Raw genomic sequence first — 20,218 nt, forward strand, 5'->3', positions numbered from 1 at the left:
CTATGTAAATAGAGTGAACTACAGGTTCTTCCGGCAGGTTTTTTTTCCTTTTCTTTTCTCTAGGCCTTTCTTCAGGCGTCAGTTTTCAGGTGTGGAAAAGCCCCTTAAAAGTACTAAAATGCAATGGAAGGAGTAAGAAACCAAATCTCCTATTCCAAAGCAAGCATTTAGGAGCAAAACGCACTCTCTCTGAGCATGCCTAAAGAATTGTCATGCAATTGCTTTCTCTAGTTACATCTCTGCTTGCTATGTAGCAATTCATAAGAATTGGGTAGGGCACATCGTCGCCTGTTCAGTTGCTGAAAGTTTCTCAGTAATGAGTTGTGTGAGAACTATTTTGGGGAGGGAAAACATCTTAGTTCAGGTGGTAAAATGTCTCTCTGTAATCCAGGTATACCACGATCTGGTTACAAACTCTCACAAAGCGTTCCTTTAGCCACAGACCTTGCATTCCATTTGCTTCTTTGTTTTGGTGGCATGTAAAATATGTCAGAATATTTAGACTTTTAATTTACAAAAAAAAGAAATAAAATTGGAGAAAGTATACTGTACTTGCCATTCCTGGTCCTAAAGTGGTACTTGATTCAGTTTTATTGGAGTACTAAGTAATGTACAGTACTCTTAAATGTTTCATGCTATGTTTATTTTTAAAAAGAAGAGCATTAAGTGGCCTTTAGACATTTGCTACCATTTGCTGCTTGTGTTAATAATACAAATTCAAACTTTTAAAATAAAGCTGCTTTCTTAGTTATTTTGAACACTTAACCCGTCCCTATTGTTCTATAGACCTTGTTGTCCAGTATGCTGGATGGCTTCAGAAACAGTTTCCTCTGTGCCTAATCACATATTTTATTTTATTTTTTAAAATGCTTTTGTTATATACTCTTCAAATGCTCTCATTGGCATGTATTACACAGTAGAATGAAAACCTGTCATGGACTTTATAGTCACAGATGGGTCCTGGCTGCATGGGAACTTCTACTTGTTTTGACTTCCCTTAGGGACAACCTAGGAGTAGGGAGATGAATGTGGAGAGATCACATAACATAATATTTCCCAACTCTAACATTCTTTGATTCTATACATCAAGCACATAAGCAGCAGCGTCAAAATACTCACGATGGAATAAATTCCACAATTCAATCCTTGTGAAAAACAAGAGTCTGCTTGTCTCATATACAGCTATAAGACAGAATACATATTTAACAGCAGATATATTATTAAAAATAGGGGTGGGGGAAAGGGCAGCAGCATATGTAAAGTACAGAAATGGTGTACTTTGATTTTATAATATTTTGCATTTTGATTTTATAATATTTGCATTTTTGTAATATTATCTAGTATGGCTGTTTCTACCAACAGAAAGTATGGGTTTTGTTGTCGCTATATTGACGAGAGCCCTTTTCATATTTTGCTACAGCTCCTCTTCCCATGATCTGTCAAGCTCATGGGACCAGTCAAATCTCCATCGCACCTCAGACCAGTTCAGTTCTGCTGGAAGCATGGACAGCTGGGATCACACACCCCAGGTGTATCAATATGGACAGATGTCTTCTGCAAAGTCCAACAGTAGTATTGACCACTTGGGGAATCCCAGCAAAAGGGATTCTGCCTACGGCTCTTTCTCTACTAGCTCTAGCACACCTGACCACACATTGTCCAGTGCAGATGCTGCCTCAGTTGAGAATGCTGGGTACAAGGTGAGTCACTGGGAAACCCCAAAATCAGGAAATAGCAAGGCTGCCTCATTTCTAAGTGATCATGGAGGATTAGATGAGAAAACTACCTGCTTTGCACCTCCAGCGCCACAGTATGAAAACAACAGGAGCCCCCGGCTGGAAGATCATTCTGATTCAAAGTATTCTGGGTCCGTGAGATCAAATTTTGGGCCTGTGTGGTATGTCCCAGAGAAGAAAAAGTCACCCTCCCCTCCACCACCACCACCACCTCTTCGTAGTGATAGCTTTGCTGCCACCAAAAGCCACGAGAGAGCCCACGCTGCTGCTTATTCAGAGGGTATTCAGAGCACCCAGCACTTTGAAGTCCAGCACAGGCTGCAAGCCAAGAGTGACTGGAGTGCCGAAACTGTAGAGCAACAAAAGAGAGATGCCAGAGCAGTCGACAGGGCCTCCGAGGGTAGCCAGAGCAGCAAACCAAGCTACAGATCTGATCTCAGTCTGGATTGTGGTTTGCCTTCTGCCGGGGACAGGGTCAACAACAACATCATAGGAAATTCCAGCAGGCTGCAATCATCTCTGTCCAGCACAGACGTTCGATTTACACAGCCCACTTATGGCCACCATCACCAGCGCCAGTACAGTGATGAAAGCACTTTCTATCGCAACACAAAAGTCTCTGCATCACCGAAAGAGCAGCGGCAACTCTCCACTTATGCTGGCATCCAAGAAAGGCCCACTGACAAACGTAGCTGCCATCAAAACCACACCAGGATTTTTGATAGTACTGCTTCTGCTGCCACTTCTTCTGACATGAGTGCTGAGCAGAAAATGGACAACGCAGGGCTAAGCCGCTATTACTGTGTGACAGTGAAACAGCCTGTTCAGGGAAACTCGAGACCACTACTCAAAGATGAATGCCGGAATACTGGCATAGGGAACCACGCTTCCTCTGGACCACAGGAGAGTCCTGCTATGACTACAATGATCCAAAGTCCCAAATACTGTCTACCTCAGCAGCCTGTTGAGCCTTCTCTAGATGTATGTGAAAAGAGCAGTCATTACATAGTGAATAAAGGAGAGGATGTTAGAACCGTTGTAACGGAAGAATCTAGAAAGGTAAGTTTCCCTGAAAAGCCAGTGCAAGCCAAGAACTTTGAGGAGAACCATGATAGTTACTGTGAGCGGGAATATGGGCGGGAATGTGTCTTAGTGCCCACCAGTAAAGCTCCCCCAAAAGATTTCAAGTGGAGTCAAGAAGAGAGCTACAAAATTTCTCCTCAGAAGACCCCAATGTTGCACTCTTTAGCTCAGGAAGGGAAAAGCCAGGCTGATCCTGCTGCCGAAGCCGAGACTACTAAGCAGCCTGCATTCGATGCTAACCTGGGCAAAAATGCACGAAGGAGTGATCGTTTTGCTACCACACTGAGAAATGAGATCCAGATGAAAAGAGCAAAGTTGCAGAAAAGCAAAAGCACAGCTGTCTTAGCAGGGTCAAGTGAGACTGAAGAGTATGCTGAGAACTGGAAACCCGATTCAGCAGAAAAGATAAACTCCTCATCAGAAAGTTCTTTTACCAACGTATACAAAGACAATCTGAAAGAGGCCCAGGCCAGGGTCTTGAAGGCCACCTCTTTCCAGCGAAGGGACCTGGAGCCCAGTTCTGCGGATTATCTTCCAGACCGGAAGACAAATAATTATAACTCTTCTCCACTGCCTCTTGTCTCTGAAGATGAGGCAGGCTTCCTTGGGGCTAGGCAGTCTTCTAAACAGACTTCACCTGGTAATAACGTTCACCACGTTCCTCGCATTGGAGCTAGGAAGAGGTTCACACTGGAACAAAAATTGAAATCTTATTCTGAGCCCGAGAAGATAAATGAAGTGGGGGTGTCGGATGATGACTACCGGCCACGCCGCCGTCCAACTACTTCTGAGGAAGCTTTGGGTTCTTTTGCAGATAGGTGGAAGTTCTTTGAAGAAACAAGCAAGCCTGCCTACCAGAAATCTTCACAAAGACATGCACCGTATGGCCGGCCAGAAGTACAGACTCCTAATGATCCTCATACCAATTCTTACGAAGGTGAGATTGAGGGATCACGGTATGAAAGGAGGATGAGGTCGGCTTCTTTTGGAGTTGAGAATATGATTGGTGCATGCAGTAGACCCAAAGAAAGTGTCCATTACAGTGGCCGCAAAGCAAAATCTGGACAATCTCCTAGGTTGGAAACCTTCGCAGAATACCAGGCATCTTGGAAGGAGCAGAGGATACCTATAGAAACTCGGAACTCAGGAAGATACCATTCAGCTGACAACATCCTTGATGCTGGCCATGAGCAGCTTGAGACATCTCCATATACACATGAACGGTCCAGGTCATCCCCTTCCACAGATTTCTACAAACAGGTAAAGGGCACTTTTATTCCTACCCTTAAATGTTTTGCCTTGGAGAGAACAAAATGTTTAAGACCAAGAGATTAACAGGACCAACTGACAGTAATCTAGGAGATTCATGATTGCTTTTCATTTTCATTTAATTTTAGAGCCTGCTGTACGCTTACAAACATACCGAACGGTCTACAAATATCAGCTTGGCTTACCAGCCAAACAGGAATTGTATTGATAGGCGTTATCTACTTTTTCACAGAATTCCTCACCAAAGGTTTCTGAATATCAGTCTTGGAATAAGAGGACAGGTCATCTTGCTAGTCTATAATTGGTCAAATAACAGGAACCAAAGGGTAGGGGTAAACGGACAGTACTTCCAATAGGGGAAAGTAAGCAGCAGGATCCTTCAAGGACCTGTATTTTGACTGGTACTATTTAATTCATTAATAAATTATTTGGAGTCAAGGGCGAGCATTGTGGTAGCCAGGATGGCTCCAAATTATTCAGGAACGGTAAAGTGCCAGGCAAATTCAATAGGCCCAAAAGAATTTCTCTAAGCTTTGCTTTTGGGCAACAAAATGGCACATGAAGCTCAATGTTAAGTATGTAACCTTAGGCAACTTTTTCTCCTCCAGTAATACAAAAAAATGGGGTTGCACAATTAAAATTATTAAACAGCTGATTCTGAACAAGCAAGGCAGCATCAACAATACTAGGCTGTAGGGGCCAGTGGTCTGACTAACTATATACCAGCTTTTATGTTCCTTTGGTGGCAGATGACACCATATGTAACCCTAGAACACGGGCAGGTGAACGAGCAGCTGATGTTGGATAGCTGATATTTTTAGGACCAGTATTAGTGTTGCCAGGACGGATATTGTAAGGGAGTATACCTTTAAGGGCACCTCCCATGTCTACGTTAGTTGGTTAGGCCCAAGCAGGAAGCAGGGCTGGAAGCAAAGTGAGAAAGTAGCTAAGGGACAGAAAGCCTGTTGTACATATTCCTTTAATAAAGCTATTTCCTGTTCGGCTCCTCAGACCTGCTCATCAGTTCAGCAGAGAACTTTCCAGATATAGAGACAGCTTGACATCTGGGTTGGTTTCAGGGTCTACTCTACTCCTTGTTTGTGAGTGTTAATATATGGTCTGCTGTTGCTGATTAGTAGCTGGTTTAGATTGGCTGAGAATGCTGTCTGTGGACAAGGACATACCACTCCAGGCCTTTGAGAGGGAAGTATCTGGAATGAACTGTAGGTCATCAGTGAGGATGGTGGGAATGTGTTTATCTGGGAACTAGGTGACAGGTAGTGGTGTCACTTTTTATTCTGGATCTGTCTTGGAGCAGATGTAGTTGTAGCATAGAATGTAGCTGTGGACAGTAGACCTTTGGTGTGTTCTGTGTGGAAGCTGTAAGAGCACATATATGTGTAGCTGGCAATGGCTTTCTGGTACAAGGTGTCGTGTACATCCATCTTTTGCAAGTTTTGTTATTTAGCATTTTTAAGACAATTAAGTTCTAAAAGCTCCATGTCTTAACTACTTTTAAAAGAGATCACACACACACACACACACCCTCTTTCCTGTTTAGGGAAGCTTTTAATGTTTAATAGATTATTGTATTTTAATATTGTGTTGGAAGCCGCCCAGAGTGGCTGGGGAAACCCAGTCAGATGGGCGGGGTATAAATAATATATTATTATTATTATTATTATTATTATTATTATTATTATTATTATTATTATTCCTGTGTGCATGTGCCAAAACACCCATGTGTGCACGCACACAGTTCTTGAGAGTCCTAAAATGCTTGCAAGTAACAAGTTTTTGCCAAAGTGAAAAAAAGTTGTTCCTTTCTAGACCAGTCAGATGAATTAGTAACTTGAGTACAAGGATTGTAAAGCCAACTGAGAGCTTGCATGGAATATACTATTGTGCTTTAAGCCAAATCAGCATAAGAGTGGATATATTATGGACTCTAAACAAACCCACAAATGAAGGGGTGTGTAATAATATATTTTTCTGCAGACTGAAACTTGATGATTTGGTGCTTTACTGTGTTATGAAACCTTTTTTCAGGAAGCATCAGCTGAAGCAAGGAGACAAGCAGAAAATAAAAGGAAAGATGAACATCTTACGTGCTCTACAGCAAGATCTGGTGAAAGGAGCTGCAATTTAAGGTAAGCAGTTTTCTGTGTTTCTGTGTGCAGGGCTTATTGGCATAGACTGCAGAATATGGTTAGCTTAATTTTATCCAGCAGGAGTTGAAACTATTAAAAGAACTTGCTTTTAATAGTTTTTTTGTTTTTGCTTTGTGATATGCCTTTATTTCTCAAGGAAAAAGAAAATCGCTACCATTAAATATGCAACTTCTGTTAAGCGTATAGTAATACTACAGAGGTAATTCTCAGATATTTCTTGCATATACCGTATGTTAGAGCTGTTTACATCCACATAAGACTTCAGGCTGCATTCCTAATCCCATTTACCTGGCAATAAATCCTATTGAATTCAACAGGACTAATTTCTGGATAGACGTGGTTAGGATTGTCTTTGAGCTTCTCACATATTCATGAGGGAGTGTTAACTCTGTTATCATATGTTTTGTTTCCATCATGGAATCCTTGGTAGTATGTTGGTGGCCCTCAGGAGGTTTCCAGGCACTGACCAGACTCAGACCTACTTAGATTCAGCAAGGTGATAGCCTCGTGCCTGCAGACCATGCATTGGAGGAGAGAGAGAAACCTGTAGAATGTACTTTATAGCCAATGTAGGTTTGGCACTAAACTGTATTTCTAGGGAATGCATTAAGTGCTTTCAGCAAAAATGCTTTTAAGAATGGAACAATGGATAGTTCATTCATAAGAGGAGGTGCCTGATTGTTTTTGTTTCCTTTACTGGGTCAGGTTATTCATTTTGGCTTAAAACATTGGCATGGGCAGCCTTATGTCACTTGATCCCTTTGCATACAAGGAGCTTTGACTATGTCCTGTTGATGGACAGGACAAAAATTGCTTGGTAGGCTTGGAGATTGTGTGTGCATGTGCATTTTAGCTAATTGTTGCTATTTGAGAAGACTAAAAGTAAGTTATTCCGGGGAGTTGAGTTTGAGAAGTATTGTCACAGCCCTTGAAAAGTGGCCCCATTTTTGTCATTTTTAGCACACATAAATGCACAAAAGTGTTTTGCTGCTCTTCGCTATGGAATTATGGGCACCACAGCATGTTGGAGCAAAATAGGAAGCATAGGCAGATTTTGTATTGGAAGTGTGCCTCAGAGCATGGCTGCATACTTGGATATACTGGAAGAATGAAAAACTGAAAGAAACCAAAATTGATGTACCGTACTTACCCTTCCCTAGCTCAGGGTCTGTTTGACCTAGTTGTATCCGCTGCATGAAAGAAACAGCAGCAAACTGCGGAAACTGTGACCAGACATATAAGAACGTGGGATATAATGGAAGTCAAGGTATTTTTCAGGGACCTTTTATATATGCATACATGTGCACTGAAAGCATATTTTTAAAATCCTGAAATGGTTTGCACATTTAACATTCTGATGTGGTTTGTTATAACTTTTATTTTTTAATAAACCCATTCCTTTGGCTGTACAGTCCTCTGTTTTAAATTCTGAACTTTAAATTGTTACAGCCCATCCCGGCAGCTGCTGCTGAAGGATGAGTAATAAATTTAATAATAATAGCCATTGATAAAATACATATGGGACATTGGTGTTCTTAGTTGTTTAGTGTAGGACTCATTTTACTGCTTTCCCACCCATTTCAGTAAGCCTAAAAGGGAGACACCAAATCTTCTAAAATCAAGTTTTCTTTCAACATTTGTCATGTAACTGTTTAGTGACCACCTAGTTGAAAAAATATGTAGTTTGTTCACAGTATTTTTTTAGAAGTGGGGCTTACATATACAAGACTGAAGTCTACCTACCGGTTCTTTAATATACTGTAATAAAATTTCAGAAAGAAACAACGCTAATTTCTTTCTGTATTTGGCCCACGTTTTTTAGTTCATCTTTAGAAAAGTGGTATTGACATGCTAGATTGGAACTTGTCCATTGCAATCTGGGAGTGTGCATGGGAAACAAAAAGCTCTCGATCTCTTAAATATTAACAGACTTCGAAGGAACATGGACATTTTATGTTTACATTTACCTTTTTATCAGTAAGCTACAAATCGTTAATTTATATGACATAAGACTCCTGGAACCAATGGTGTTATTTGTTTGGTTATATTTACACTGTGATTAATGCAAAGCACGGAAATCTCTCTGGCTTCTGAGAAAAAAATCTAGTTTGTTGTGCAGCCCTGCCCTGCTGCCACAGGCAGGTTGCAGCAGCGAGGTGGCAAGTTTGTGCATATATGTATGTGGTGGTAAAAGTTCTTGGAGAGAAAGATTATCAGTTGGGTTCAGGCTAGTCAAAGAAGTCACTCAAAGGGTGTACATTTTAAACATGTTTCTGGTTCATGCTATCATAACCCTCCCCATACAAAGTAGCAGAGGTGACTTGAGTTGTGGTCATGCCTGTGGCCAAGGTCATATGACCCAGTTTGCAAGAGCAAGAACTAGGATTGGTTTATTTTCAAGTTTTTAAGTTAAATAACAATAAAACTTAATGCGACTTCATTAATAATAAGATTTCCTTTATCTTATATGGGTTAAAAGTTGTTTGCAAGTCTGTATTCTTAAACTTCAAAATTGGACTACCAAACTGAGAGATGGAATATTTTAGTCCTGAATTTAAATAATAATAATAATAATATAATAATAATAATAATAATAATAATATTCTCCCACCGACCTCTTTTTTCATGTTGCCAAGTAAATAATGCAGGGTAACTTATCTTACCCAATGTGTGAATAATTAGAAGAAATTTATCAAGCTGTACAATAAATTTTAAGAAGGGCACACAAGGTGGCCACTTCTTAACCTGCTTTTTTGCTTTTACCATTTCTGACTGTCCTCATGACTTAAGAATGCTGGTTAGGCAGCTTTGCCAAGATGCTTTATAAGTAAACATATACAGTGGTACCTCTACTTATGAATTTAATGCGTTCCGAACGCACATTTGTAAGTAGAAAAAATTTGTAAGTCGAATCCCATAGGAATCCATTGGGAGAAAAAATTCGTAAGTCGAAGCAACCCTATCTAAAAATTCGTAAGTAGAATAAATCCTATCTAAACCGCATCCAAGATGGCGGACGGAGCTCCATTCGTAAGTAGAAACATTGATAAGTAGAGTTATTCGTAAGTAGAGGTACCACTGTAAGTAAATAATTTTCTTTCATAAAATTATACTGCGTGGTGTATGTACATACAATTTGTGACTAAGGTTGCAACCTACAAACCTAGGATTCAATGAGGTGATTTCCTAGACCATGTTGGGATGCTTTCCAGAGGAGAGCGTTTGTTGCCCTCCTGTTCTCTTCTCAGCATCCCATTGGCAACTGGTTGGCTACTGTAGGGCAAAGCATGCTGGACCGCATAGGCCTTTGGTGTGATCCACCAGGGCTCTTCTTACGAGGAACAAGCTTGTGCATCGTTTCTGACCCTGTTCACACACCATGCTTTCATCAGACATATATCTGGTGGCACTGAACTGCTTGCACGTCCCTTTCTTTCTGGTGAATGGCTAAGAATGGTTTGTAGCCCCGAACGTTATTGCAAACCATCTTTTTTGTTTTGTTTTTAAAGATACACAGAATGTTTATTTGTGCCACAAATATGAGCAAACCCTTTAGTTCCTGTAAACCTACTGGAGGTCTTAAATCTTGACAGCAGTGCACAGATATCCCCCTCACCCTGAGATGTGAAGGTAACATGATAGAGCCATTGTTTCTAGCATTACACATGTTCATTTTTTGTGTGTGTGCCTCTTTGGTCAAACTGGTTGTTTCTGTGTGCAAGAAAGATTCCATTGTGGGGTTTTTTTACCAAACCCTAAAAGTGTGAAGGTGTAATTTGCAGGGCAGTGTGTGAGATTTTGAAGGCAATTATAAAAGATACCTTCCTTGTATCTGTCACAATTAGGCAATAATTATGCAAGCACAATAATATGTTTTCTGCAGGTTCCACGCCTATTGTTTATGACACTAGAATATTTAATAAAAACAATGAAACTCACAACCAGTGCATTTGCAAAATTCTTTTTTGAGGGGTTAAAAAAGAACACAAAGCTTTGAAGTCTACAACCTTTTCTGCCGAAGGTCAATAATTTCTGGTGATGTAACGTATAAAACAAGCTGAGCCTTCTGTCACTGAGGTTAAAGTTGACAGTGATTGTATGAACTTGTCAGTCACATGAGAAGGCAAAAACAAGCCAGCTGTTGTGAGGCATGGCTTTGAAAACCATCTGTATGTCAGCGAGTGAAACAGAGGCTGGGGCAGATTCCATTCACTGTGCCTTGCTGGGATGTATTTGCAAGGATACAGCCTTCCTGAATCCATCTGAATAGCAGCAAAATGTTTATAGATTCTGGTAAGCTAACAAATCTTAGTTCTCCAGTAGCACTTAGGTCTATAAAGTACTGCGTTGACTCTTAATTAGTAAGTTCAAAGCTTTTTATTGTTGCTGTCGCTGCAGCGCTCAGTATTCCTTTTGTTCTTCTAGAATGCAATCCTGACCACAGAGTTATGTGTGGGTAAATCCCACTAAAATCAATGGAACTTCTCTTCATATAATCGTAGGCAGGATTGCAGCCCTTGCCTTTACGTGCAAGATGTGTTTGCCCATCCCTGCCTGCAGAAAGTACTATAAAAGATTACAGTGGGTGAGGCACTGCCTGATATAGTACTTTTGTTTTTAATGTATCTTTTAGTTCTCGATTATTATTATTATATTATTATTATTTAAAGGAACACTGTGACAGAGGAACTCTTTCATTGCAGCAAGAGGCATTGGGCTGCGTGTGCAGTTTGTGGCTGCTTTTGTTTTCACAGTTAGCATAATGCAGTCTGGAATTAGAAGGCAGCGCTTTTCAAAAATGGTTTGTTTTCTGGTGTGAGCCTCGTCCATCCCTCATTTATGTGGCTTCAAGCCTGTTTTTAGCTGCTGCTGCTGCTGCTGCTGCTGCTGCTGCTGCTGCTGCTGCTGCTGCTGCTGCTGCTGCTGCGTGATGTGAGATCTCCATACTTACAGCTTTTTGAGCAGAATTGTCACTGCGTGATGCAGGTTCAGATGGAGATTGCTATTTATTTTTACTGAAGCATCTGGAGAGATGAGGCTTAGTATACGGAAATATTGGCTGGGGTTTCTGAAAGCAATTGGTGAGTAAAAACAAAAAACCAAAACCCTAGTTGGAATGAAAAACTGATATTGAAAGGTGTGCCTGCTTTGTTAACTGATGAAAATAGGTCAGGGGGGTGGGGGAGAACTGGATGGATTTATCTTTGCTTCCTGTTCTTTAGCCCTGTGCCGAATCAGCTATTAGTAAAACACATAATTTATTTTTTCTCTTATACTGTATTATTTACTAGTGTTTAGCTGTTGGTGTAGTGTTGGTATTTTTTTTTTAACGTTTAATACCAGTATGCCTTGCTTTGGGACTTCAAATGAGGGGGTTAATCTCTCCCTTGCACGCACACACAAAACAATCTTTTTTTAAAGGACTAAGTGCAAGGAATGCAAATGATTTTTGTATCAACCCTTTTGCAGCAATGCGAAGTATTCTTTTCTTTTGTTCCAATAGTGATTGCCATTTATAGAATGTGATTTGACTCCGTTTAAGTGGATTGCCTTTTTGCAGCTGGTTTAGAATCTGCTGCAAGAGCCTGGCAATGTATCGGCGTGGCTTAGTTCGCTGAAATAAAATCCTTTGGAAACCATTTCCAGAAGGGTAGCTGTGTTGGTTTGCTGCCGCAAAAAGAACAAAGAGTCTTGTTTCACCTTAAAGATAAACACATTTATTACAACATAAGCTTTCATGGATGATTGTCTACTTCCTTAGATATATGAAGTGCTATCCTGTTATAGGTATATATGTGGTTGTGAACAGTGAGGTCAGAGGAAAATGAATAATTAGGAATCTAAGAGTGGCAGGTCTGCAAAATAGTTGTTGATAACACAGGTATCCTGGCATTGGTAAGCCAAGTAACACACATAATATGCTTTAAAAAACACACACAACTCAGCCCACAAGCCCATAGCATTGACCCTTTTGATGTATTGTGATTTGGTAGTTTCATGTTGCCTTCTCACTTTGAAGTTCATTTGCTCCAGGATGGACACTCTAAGGCTACTTTCACAGTGTCCTGGGAGAGAGCAATGTTTTTGAATATTGGTTTTGAACTTTGCCCTTTAAAATAAGAGGTTTAAACACATTTATTATTTTGTGTAGCAACTGGCCTATTTGCCCTAAGTAGAATGCAGAAGGGTATTGCTGGTAGATGGTGGTATATGTCGCATTGGAACATGAGCAGATGAAGAAGCTGAGAAATTTCTATCCCCCCCCCCCCCGGTACCATTTTACCAGTTTATGATGCAGTACGGCAAGTTCAATCTTTAAATCAGGAATTGGGAAGCCGAATGACCCTCCAGATGCTGTTAACCTCCAGTTCCCACCTGCCCGACCTATTGGCCCTGCTGGCTCAGCTGGTGGGAGTTGGAGCCTTGCTCTTAAATAAGTGACTTGTTCAAATCTGTATGAGATTGAATTTGAGTGTCATTTATAGTGGTAGGTAGCAGTTATACCATTTCCAATGACCTAAATTATATATGCATCTTGGACTTATAGTGATACTGCATCTAAAAGGCATTTTTCAGGGCTGTGGAAATATATTTCAAAATATCAGAATATATTTTACAGGGGTTAATAGCATGTAATCTCTGTAATATGTTTGCACTTGCATTTTTCCTCTCTCTCTTCCCTCTCCCTTATATCTCTCAGGAAGTCCTTGGATATGTCTTCACGTGTTCCAGTACTTTTAATTTGCTTGTTCTTTGAGCAGATCCTTCTTTATATTTAGCTATACACACACACACACACACACACACACACACACACACACACACACACACAATATATATAGAATTGGTTACATAGCTATAGCATTGTTTGCAACACACAACTTAGATCATAGAATTGTAGATTTGGAAGGGATCCATCCATAGGGTTCAGCCCCCTGCAATGCACTTCTGGGCACAGTTCCTAGCCTAGGAAAGGGGCGGGAGACTGTTACCCCTGCAGAAGTAAATGTGCCATTTTGTAAGGCTTGCCTGCTCAAATAACAAACCAAAATAAAGAGGAAAATATCTCTGTAAACCACAAGGCAAAACACAAAAGTCAAGGTGATCAAACAGTAAATAATAATGCTGTATTTAATGTTCATAATAAACATTTCAAATGCAGTCATTGGCATTATAACCATCAGGTTTTGTCAACACATAAGTTGGAAAATATAGTGTTATCATTTATAGTTTGTTCACCTTGGATTTTTGTGCTTTACATTACTGCTCAAATGGTAATAACGAAGACTGGTGTTCAACTGCATTTATCTCAGAGCAGACCCATTGAAATAATGTAAAATGACTATTTTTAGATCCATTAATTTACTCTGAGTGAAATTTACTTGAATGCCACCCAAAGGTGTCATCAGCGAATTTCAGAAATGCATTTCTCTGCCTTTTTGTTGTATATGCATCATTTTCTGTTTCAGACTGTTATAGATTTATAATAGGCCCACGTTTGGTTTGCTCTGCTGTGGCGTTCACACAGATCCCCCGGTCGTTCCACAGACTATTGACCCTGTGCCACCACGTCTGTTCTCGTCCACTGCCACCAACCAGGTTTCCCCAGTAATATATTCAGACTCAGTCAGGTTGTAACATATTAACAAAGGTTCCAGTTTATTGTGAACGCAAACAAGTTTTAAATACTTTGAAACACTGTAATTCACTCTCTTTGTCTACCCTCTGTCTCTAACACACTCTGATTCCTATACCTCCCACCCACAAGAAACCAACCGAACTAACTGTCTCTCTATTTCAAACTGTCTTTCCCAACTGTCTAAACCTCTGGCTAAGCCTTTTAAAAGCAGGCAGGCTCCGCCTCTGGGCTTTTCTATTGGTCCACCTATTAACCCTTTCTCTCCCCCTGTACAGACATTTCCAAAAGAATGGGCAAAGGCCTTCAGCACACATCTGATCATAACCTGCTTTGTATATTATAATGCTACACAAGTGGGACCCGTAACAAATACTGCAGCAGAGACGGTTCCTGTTCAGTGCTTGTCAACCAGCCATGCCATTCTTCAACACATGCCATTTCTTTCTGCCTCCCACCCAGTTTTCAATTCTCCCTCCTAGGAATCAGCTACACAAGTGGGACCAATGGCCCCTAAGGAAGCACAGTCTTCATTGGCTGTTAGCAAGGAGAGTGATACGTATGGGCTTTTCTCAGGGGCTTCTTTGTACTCTCACAAACCTCAGGGTTACCCTGAGCCTAGAGGGTGGTGCCATTTTGGCTACATTTGTGCAAAGACTTAAATGGGGGAAAGAAGGAATGATGACAACTCGCTTATGATTATAGGTAAGCATTAACCAAGTTCATGAGGATACGCTTTGTTCTAGCTTGTTACAAGCATTCTTTTTCCACCACAGTATATTTATACTGTGTGGGTGTGGTATAGCCTGGGGCTAAAAAGAACCCTGTGCCCTGATGTTGTAGCCAAAACTTCTCCCTGGTTTTTGAAGGATCAGAGATGTTTTGTTAGGGGAGAAGAAAAGCCCTGGCACGTCCATGCTGGTGAACTTACTAAGACTCAAAATTGCAAGAGGAGATGGCTATGCAATGTGTAATTAATTAGGGAGCTTATTGCAATGTGTGTGTTTGTGTGCACGTCTGTGCACCAGTACCTAAATATTGTTTCCCTAGGCCAGGTACAGACCTGTAACATAGCTCTTCCCCTTACTTGTTTTTTTGGGGGGGGGGAATGGAACACTTTATCTTACTCCAGTTTGTTTAGGCTCCCTATGCTTTGAAGAGTATGGCATATATGTGCATTCATTATGTACAAATGGAACCTGCAACAGAATGTTGTAGTGTGGAGTCCTCCTCTTCAGGGTTTCAGCCAGTCATATCTTTTTCAGGGATACTCCATTACACACACACACCCCTATGTTCCACCTCCACAGTATGCCTCTGAATACCAGTTAGTGGGAATCGCAGGTGGTCGGAGTGTGGTTACGCTCAGCTCCTGCTTCCCACAGCTGTCTGGTTGTCCACTTATACAATACTGTACTTCCTATCAGTTCTCCTAGGGCAGTGTTCTGAGATCATAAGGAGACATAAATAAATGATCTTTCAATGGGATAAGAAATGCAAAGTTTTTTGTTTTGTTTTTTTAAAAAAACTGGATCCAACCATTGCATTATCAGAGCTGTCTACTCTACTAGCTGTTTCAAAGAGGGCCAAGATTGGTTGGGGAACTTGTTGCCCCATATTCCTGGACATCAACTCACATCAGCCCCAGCCACCATGGCCCAATGGTCAGGGATGGAGGGAGTTGGAGTCCAGCAATATCGGGGGGGGGGATAGGTTCCCCATTATTGCCTTAGGCCTTGCTGCCTGAAATTTTCTAATTGGAAGTGCTGGCTGAGATGGCTCAGTTGTCAGAGCATGAAACTGTTAATCTTAGGGTTGTGACTTTGAGCCCCACATTGGGCGAAAGATTCCTGCATTTCAGGGGGGTTGGACTAGATGACCCTCATGGTCCCTTTCAACTCCACAGTTCTGTGATTCTGTGAACCAATAATCTGTGCATCTCTGCAACCCACAGCCCACTGTTCAGAGGCTTCTCCAAGTTCCACTTTATGTGTAAGAATGCTAGAGCACCTGAGTTCTGCTGCTTTGGGACCTGGGCACTTTTGGATCAAGCAGTGGGAATAAATTATTATTATTATTATTATTATTATTATTATTATTATTATTACTACTACTACTTTGAAAACCACCTTTATTACTCATCCTGCTTTTCAATGTTGAGCATTGGGGTGGGGGTGGGGAGCCAGGTGCAAACCAAGCGCAGCAAACTCAATGGGTTCTTCCCAGCATCACAACTGAGGTGACAGGGTAACCATAACAGCAAAAATTGGTCCAAGCTTGCTTCATTGCTTCCTTGCTGTAGCTCCAACTCTCCCCCCACATCCCAGTGCCTGAGATGGAGAGCATCCTGTCATGTGCACCGAGGCACACATGGTAGTTTGCTAACTTTCCACAGCACAAGGAGGAAGTGGGGACGGCAGCCAAAAATGGAACAGCAAGGGACAGACAAAACAGACACATTCATTTCACTGGCATGGCAGCTCTGCCAGCTCATTTGTGAAGCTGGGATGCAGAGTGGCTGAGCAATGTACTTTTGCAGTCCTCTCTTGATGTAATGTCTGTCCTCAGCTTTGGTGGCTTCAGAGAGCTTCTCATAGGCCCCTGTGATAACAGGATGCTGGGCCAGATCTGATCTTGCAACTCTCCCCATATAGGAACATAGGAAGCTGCCACATGATGAGTCTGACCATTGGTCTGTCTAGCTCAACAATGTCTACACCAGGCATCCCCAAACTGCAGCCCACCAGATGTTTTGGCCTACAACTCCCATGATCCCTAGCTAACAGGGCCAGTGGTCAGGAAAGATGGGAATTGTAGTCCAAAACATCTGGAGGGCCGAAGTTTGGGGATGCCTGGCCTACACACTCACTGGTAGTGACTCTCCATAAGTCACTCTTATTATTTAAGTTCTTGGAGACATGTTCCCAGTTAATCATGCAAAGGATTGCAACTTAATTTTCCTAAGAGCAGGCTCCTCAATATATGCATGCGTGTATTTAACCTGTACACAATGCCCTTCAATGGAGTTTACAAACTGAGCTGGGAGTTATTACGTGTTTTGCAATCAAATGGGATTTCTGTTTAGTATCTTCGACTATTCAGGATATATATTTATATCTGTGTACTTGAATGCTGTTGTTTATTTGGCTGTACGGCTACATAGTTATACACCTTTAAGATTTCTAACTATGTGTAGCCTATACAGCCAAATAAACAACAGCATTTGGATATATGTGTCGTCCCCCCCACTATAGAACTCAAAAGTGATGTGCACAGGGTTTCAGATCCCTTCCCATTAAGGCACTGGGTAGACACAGATTTGCTCAGCTTCAGTATGATTACATCACGTGCTTTCAGTTTGTGCTCATGTCAAACTGGGTGAGCATTAAGAGGTTTTCAGCAGAACAGGGATTAGGAGGAAGAACAATGCATAATTTAGATGTATCCCTACAGAGCCCGACTGTTACTGCATGGAACGTTATTATACAGCTTTGGGAGGAATCCTTAAGAGTATCTCTGAATTATTTTTTACAGCGCCACAAATAATGGCCCATAGTCAAGTCAATCAGATTTTTATTGCTTTTAGTCAATAGCCATTACAGTGTAACGGGAGGAGAGGGGGAAAGGAGGCTATCCAAATGCAAGTTAAACACAAACACTTTCAATAATGCTTTTATTACATACACAGCCCAACAAGACCACAACAAAAACCTACCAACAGCATACGAATCAGTATGGCTAGCTTGACCCAACAGTCGTCGTCCTCTCACACACACAAGCAAATCTTACTGCAGTCAACTAAAGACAACCAACCATTCCCTGCCCCCACCCATCTCACTCACTACCAAGGAAAAATAATAAATGAATAGAAAGACAACCTACCCAAGTGACACTGACACAAAAACCCCACACATACACTAAGTAAAATAGTGTGAGATTTACTACCCCCTTTCCCCACTTCTCTTCTCCGTATACTGTATACAACACTAACGTCTCACATTGAATGTAGCTGATCAGTAGAAATGATTCTGTGAGCTGAAAAATGAGACAATGCACGCATATACACAAATGAGTGGGCCATAGAATGCCTATACAGAAATGAAGCCATTAGTACTTCAATTACCACCCTGGGCCCATTTGTGCCTACTTGCAGTTAGATTCAGAACTGGAAAGGAATCTGTGTATACCTTCTTGGGATAATGAAATATAGTAAGAGCCACTTCACAAAGCAGCACTAGATGGTTGTGGCGGCGGTGGTGGTGATTAACTTATTAGTGTGGGAGGCAAGATGTGCAGCTTTGCATTACACCCCTTGATGTAAACACTGCTTTCAAAATGTTGCCTCTGAAATATTGCCCGTGGGTTTGAATTTTAGTATTAACACTGGCCACCTGAAAGCTCAGGTGGTAGAGCAGGAGACTCTCAACCTCCGTTTTGTGGGTTTGAGTGGCCCCATGTTGGGCAAAAGATTCCTGCATTGCAGGGTGTTGGACTAGGTGAACCTCCGGGTCCCTCCAACTCTACAATTCGATGATCCTACCGTGTTTCCCCTTTTTTAATACGTAGTCAGAAAGTAAGCCATGGCAGCATTTTTTAGCATTAGTGAAACATAAGACACCCCCCGAAAATAAGGCATACCTCCATGCCGTGTAGAACGAGACCGTCGAGCGCCCCAGCCAGCCAGCGGGACCCAGCCAGCCAGAGGGGCCTGGAATCGGCTGCTGCTGCAGCAGCGAGCGCCCGGAGCGCCCGCGCCAGCAGCCTGGCCTCTCTTTTTTTTGCCTGCCCGAGGCAGCCTGCCGCCCCGCCACCGGAACCGGCGGCTGCAGAGCAGAGCGCTCCGCAGCGCCGGGCAGAGCGCAGCGGCTTGGCCTCTTTTTTTTCCTTTTTTGCCGGCCGCCCCGCCACCGGAACCAGCGGCTGCAGAGCGGAGCGCCGAGCAGCACCAGGCGGAGCACTGAGCCAGCAGCCTGCTGCCTTGGTGCTTGGAACTGGCTGCTGCAGCAGCACCGCACAGAGCGCCCAGCAGCACCCCGAGCCAGCTGCCTGGCCCCTCCGAGGAGGCCTTAAGGTACAAGACATTCCCCTGAAAATAAGACACCGTGGGTTTTTTTGAGTAAAAAAAAGAATAAGACGGTGTCTTAAAAAGGGGGAAACACGGTATTAGGCGAAAGAGCCAATGGCAGAATCCCAGAAGTAAGTGATTCCTCTGTGTGCGCATGCCTGTGGAGGCGAGAAAAGCCTAGGTGAGGAGAAGTTGAGTTTTCAGCCCTAACCAGTGTTCTGTTGGCGAATAGGGAGATAGGGCTGATATATATATATATTATAGCAGGGGAATTCTTCAGTGGGAATTGTTCCCTTTGCTCAGATGTGACCTTGATACACGAAGCATTCTGAATTACGTTTCTCATGTGTGTCTGTTCTGCAAAGTCATGAACATTGTAATAGTAGGTCCCCCCCCCCACCCCACCCTAGTATGGACTTCTTTATACTTAACTCTGCTGTCACACTTTGCAGGTTTTGCCTCTGGGTTCTTCTGCTGCTTGAAGCTTTCTTTCTTTTCTCCTTTCTGAACAGTAAGATCCTGTCTCTTCAGGGGTAATATGCTTGGCATGTGTTGCATGAGAAACCACCACCCTGGATGTGTAAACCCCTTTGTGTTGAATTTGGTTAGATTTTCCTTATAGCCATAATGGTCAGCCACTTCTGCAGAAGTTACTTGGTGCTCTGAACAGTATTCTGTTGGTGCCAAGCAGAAAATCTCATAAAGTCATCCGAATTACAACATTGTTGTATTCATTTTGCTACTTCTACAACTGTGCTAGAAGCCAAAAGGATCCTTAAAGAAGTTGTATTGGAGACTGAAACTCTTGTTCAAGCATGCCATATTAGTTGTACATATTGTCGGTTTTGGCTTCCTTACAGGCCCTTCTCAAATTTGCATGCTGAGATGCAGAGTTTCTTTTCAATGTTGAAATACCTCTCCAGTTTCCTGTTTTCATCTTCCTTGCATGAACACGCATTCAAACGTGCAATTAAAAAACTATAAGAATTTGTCTGCCTTGGTGTGTCTCAAACAATCTAACAACAAAATGAATATATACTAATGCCTTTTTTTAAAAAAAAAATTCTATAAGCCATTTCAATAGGAGTGCAGCACAGGTTACTTCCATTTGCTAGCTCCCTTTGTATATTTCCTACCACTTGGTTTAATATATTAATGTTACCATGACAAAAACAGTGCCAGACTGACAAGGAATCCTACAGGGAATCCCAATGCTTATCTCTGTGCCGAGAACACAGGCACACTGCAACCTACCCCC

General features: G+C 41.9%; 1 protein-coding gene across 2 annotated transcripts in view; it reads left to right on the top strand.

The window, feature by feature from the left end:
- The window catches only part of SHROOM2 (shroom family member 2), a 110,463-nt gene that overhangs the window by 74,814 nt on the left and 15,431 nt on the right, over positions 1-20,218 (top strand). For both annotated transcript variants that reach the window (XM_035114461.2, XM_035114460.2), the window contains exons 4-5: positions 1,421-4,079; positions 6,138-6,238. In XM_035114461.2, coding sequence (XP_034970352.2) covers positions 1,421-4,079; positions 6,138-6,238 — 2,760 coding nt within the window. The remainder of the gene's footprint in view (positions 1-1,420; positions 4,080-6,137; positions 6,239-20,218) is intronic.

The sequence above is a fragment of the Zootoca vivipara genome, chromosome 4 (assembly GCF_963506605.1).
Source record: "Zootoca vivipara chromosome 4, rZooViv1.1, whole genome shotgun sequence".
NCBI classification, from domain to species: Eukaryota; Metazoa; Chordata; class Lepidosauria; order Squamata; family Lacertidae; genus Zootoca; species Zootoca vivipara.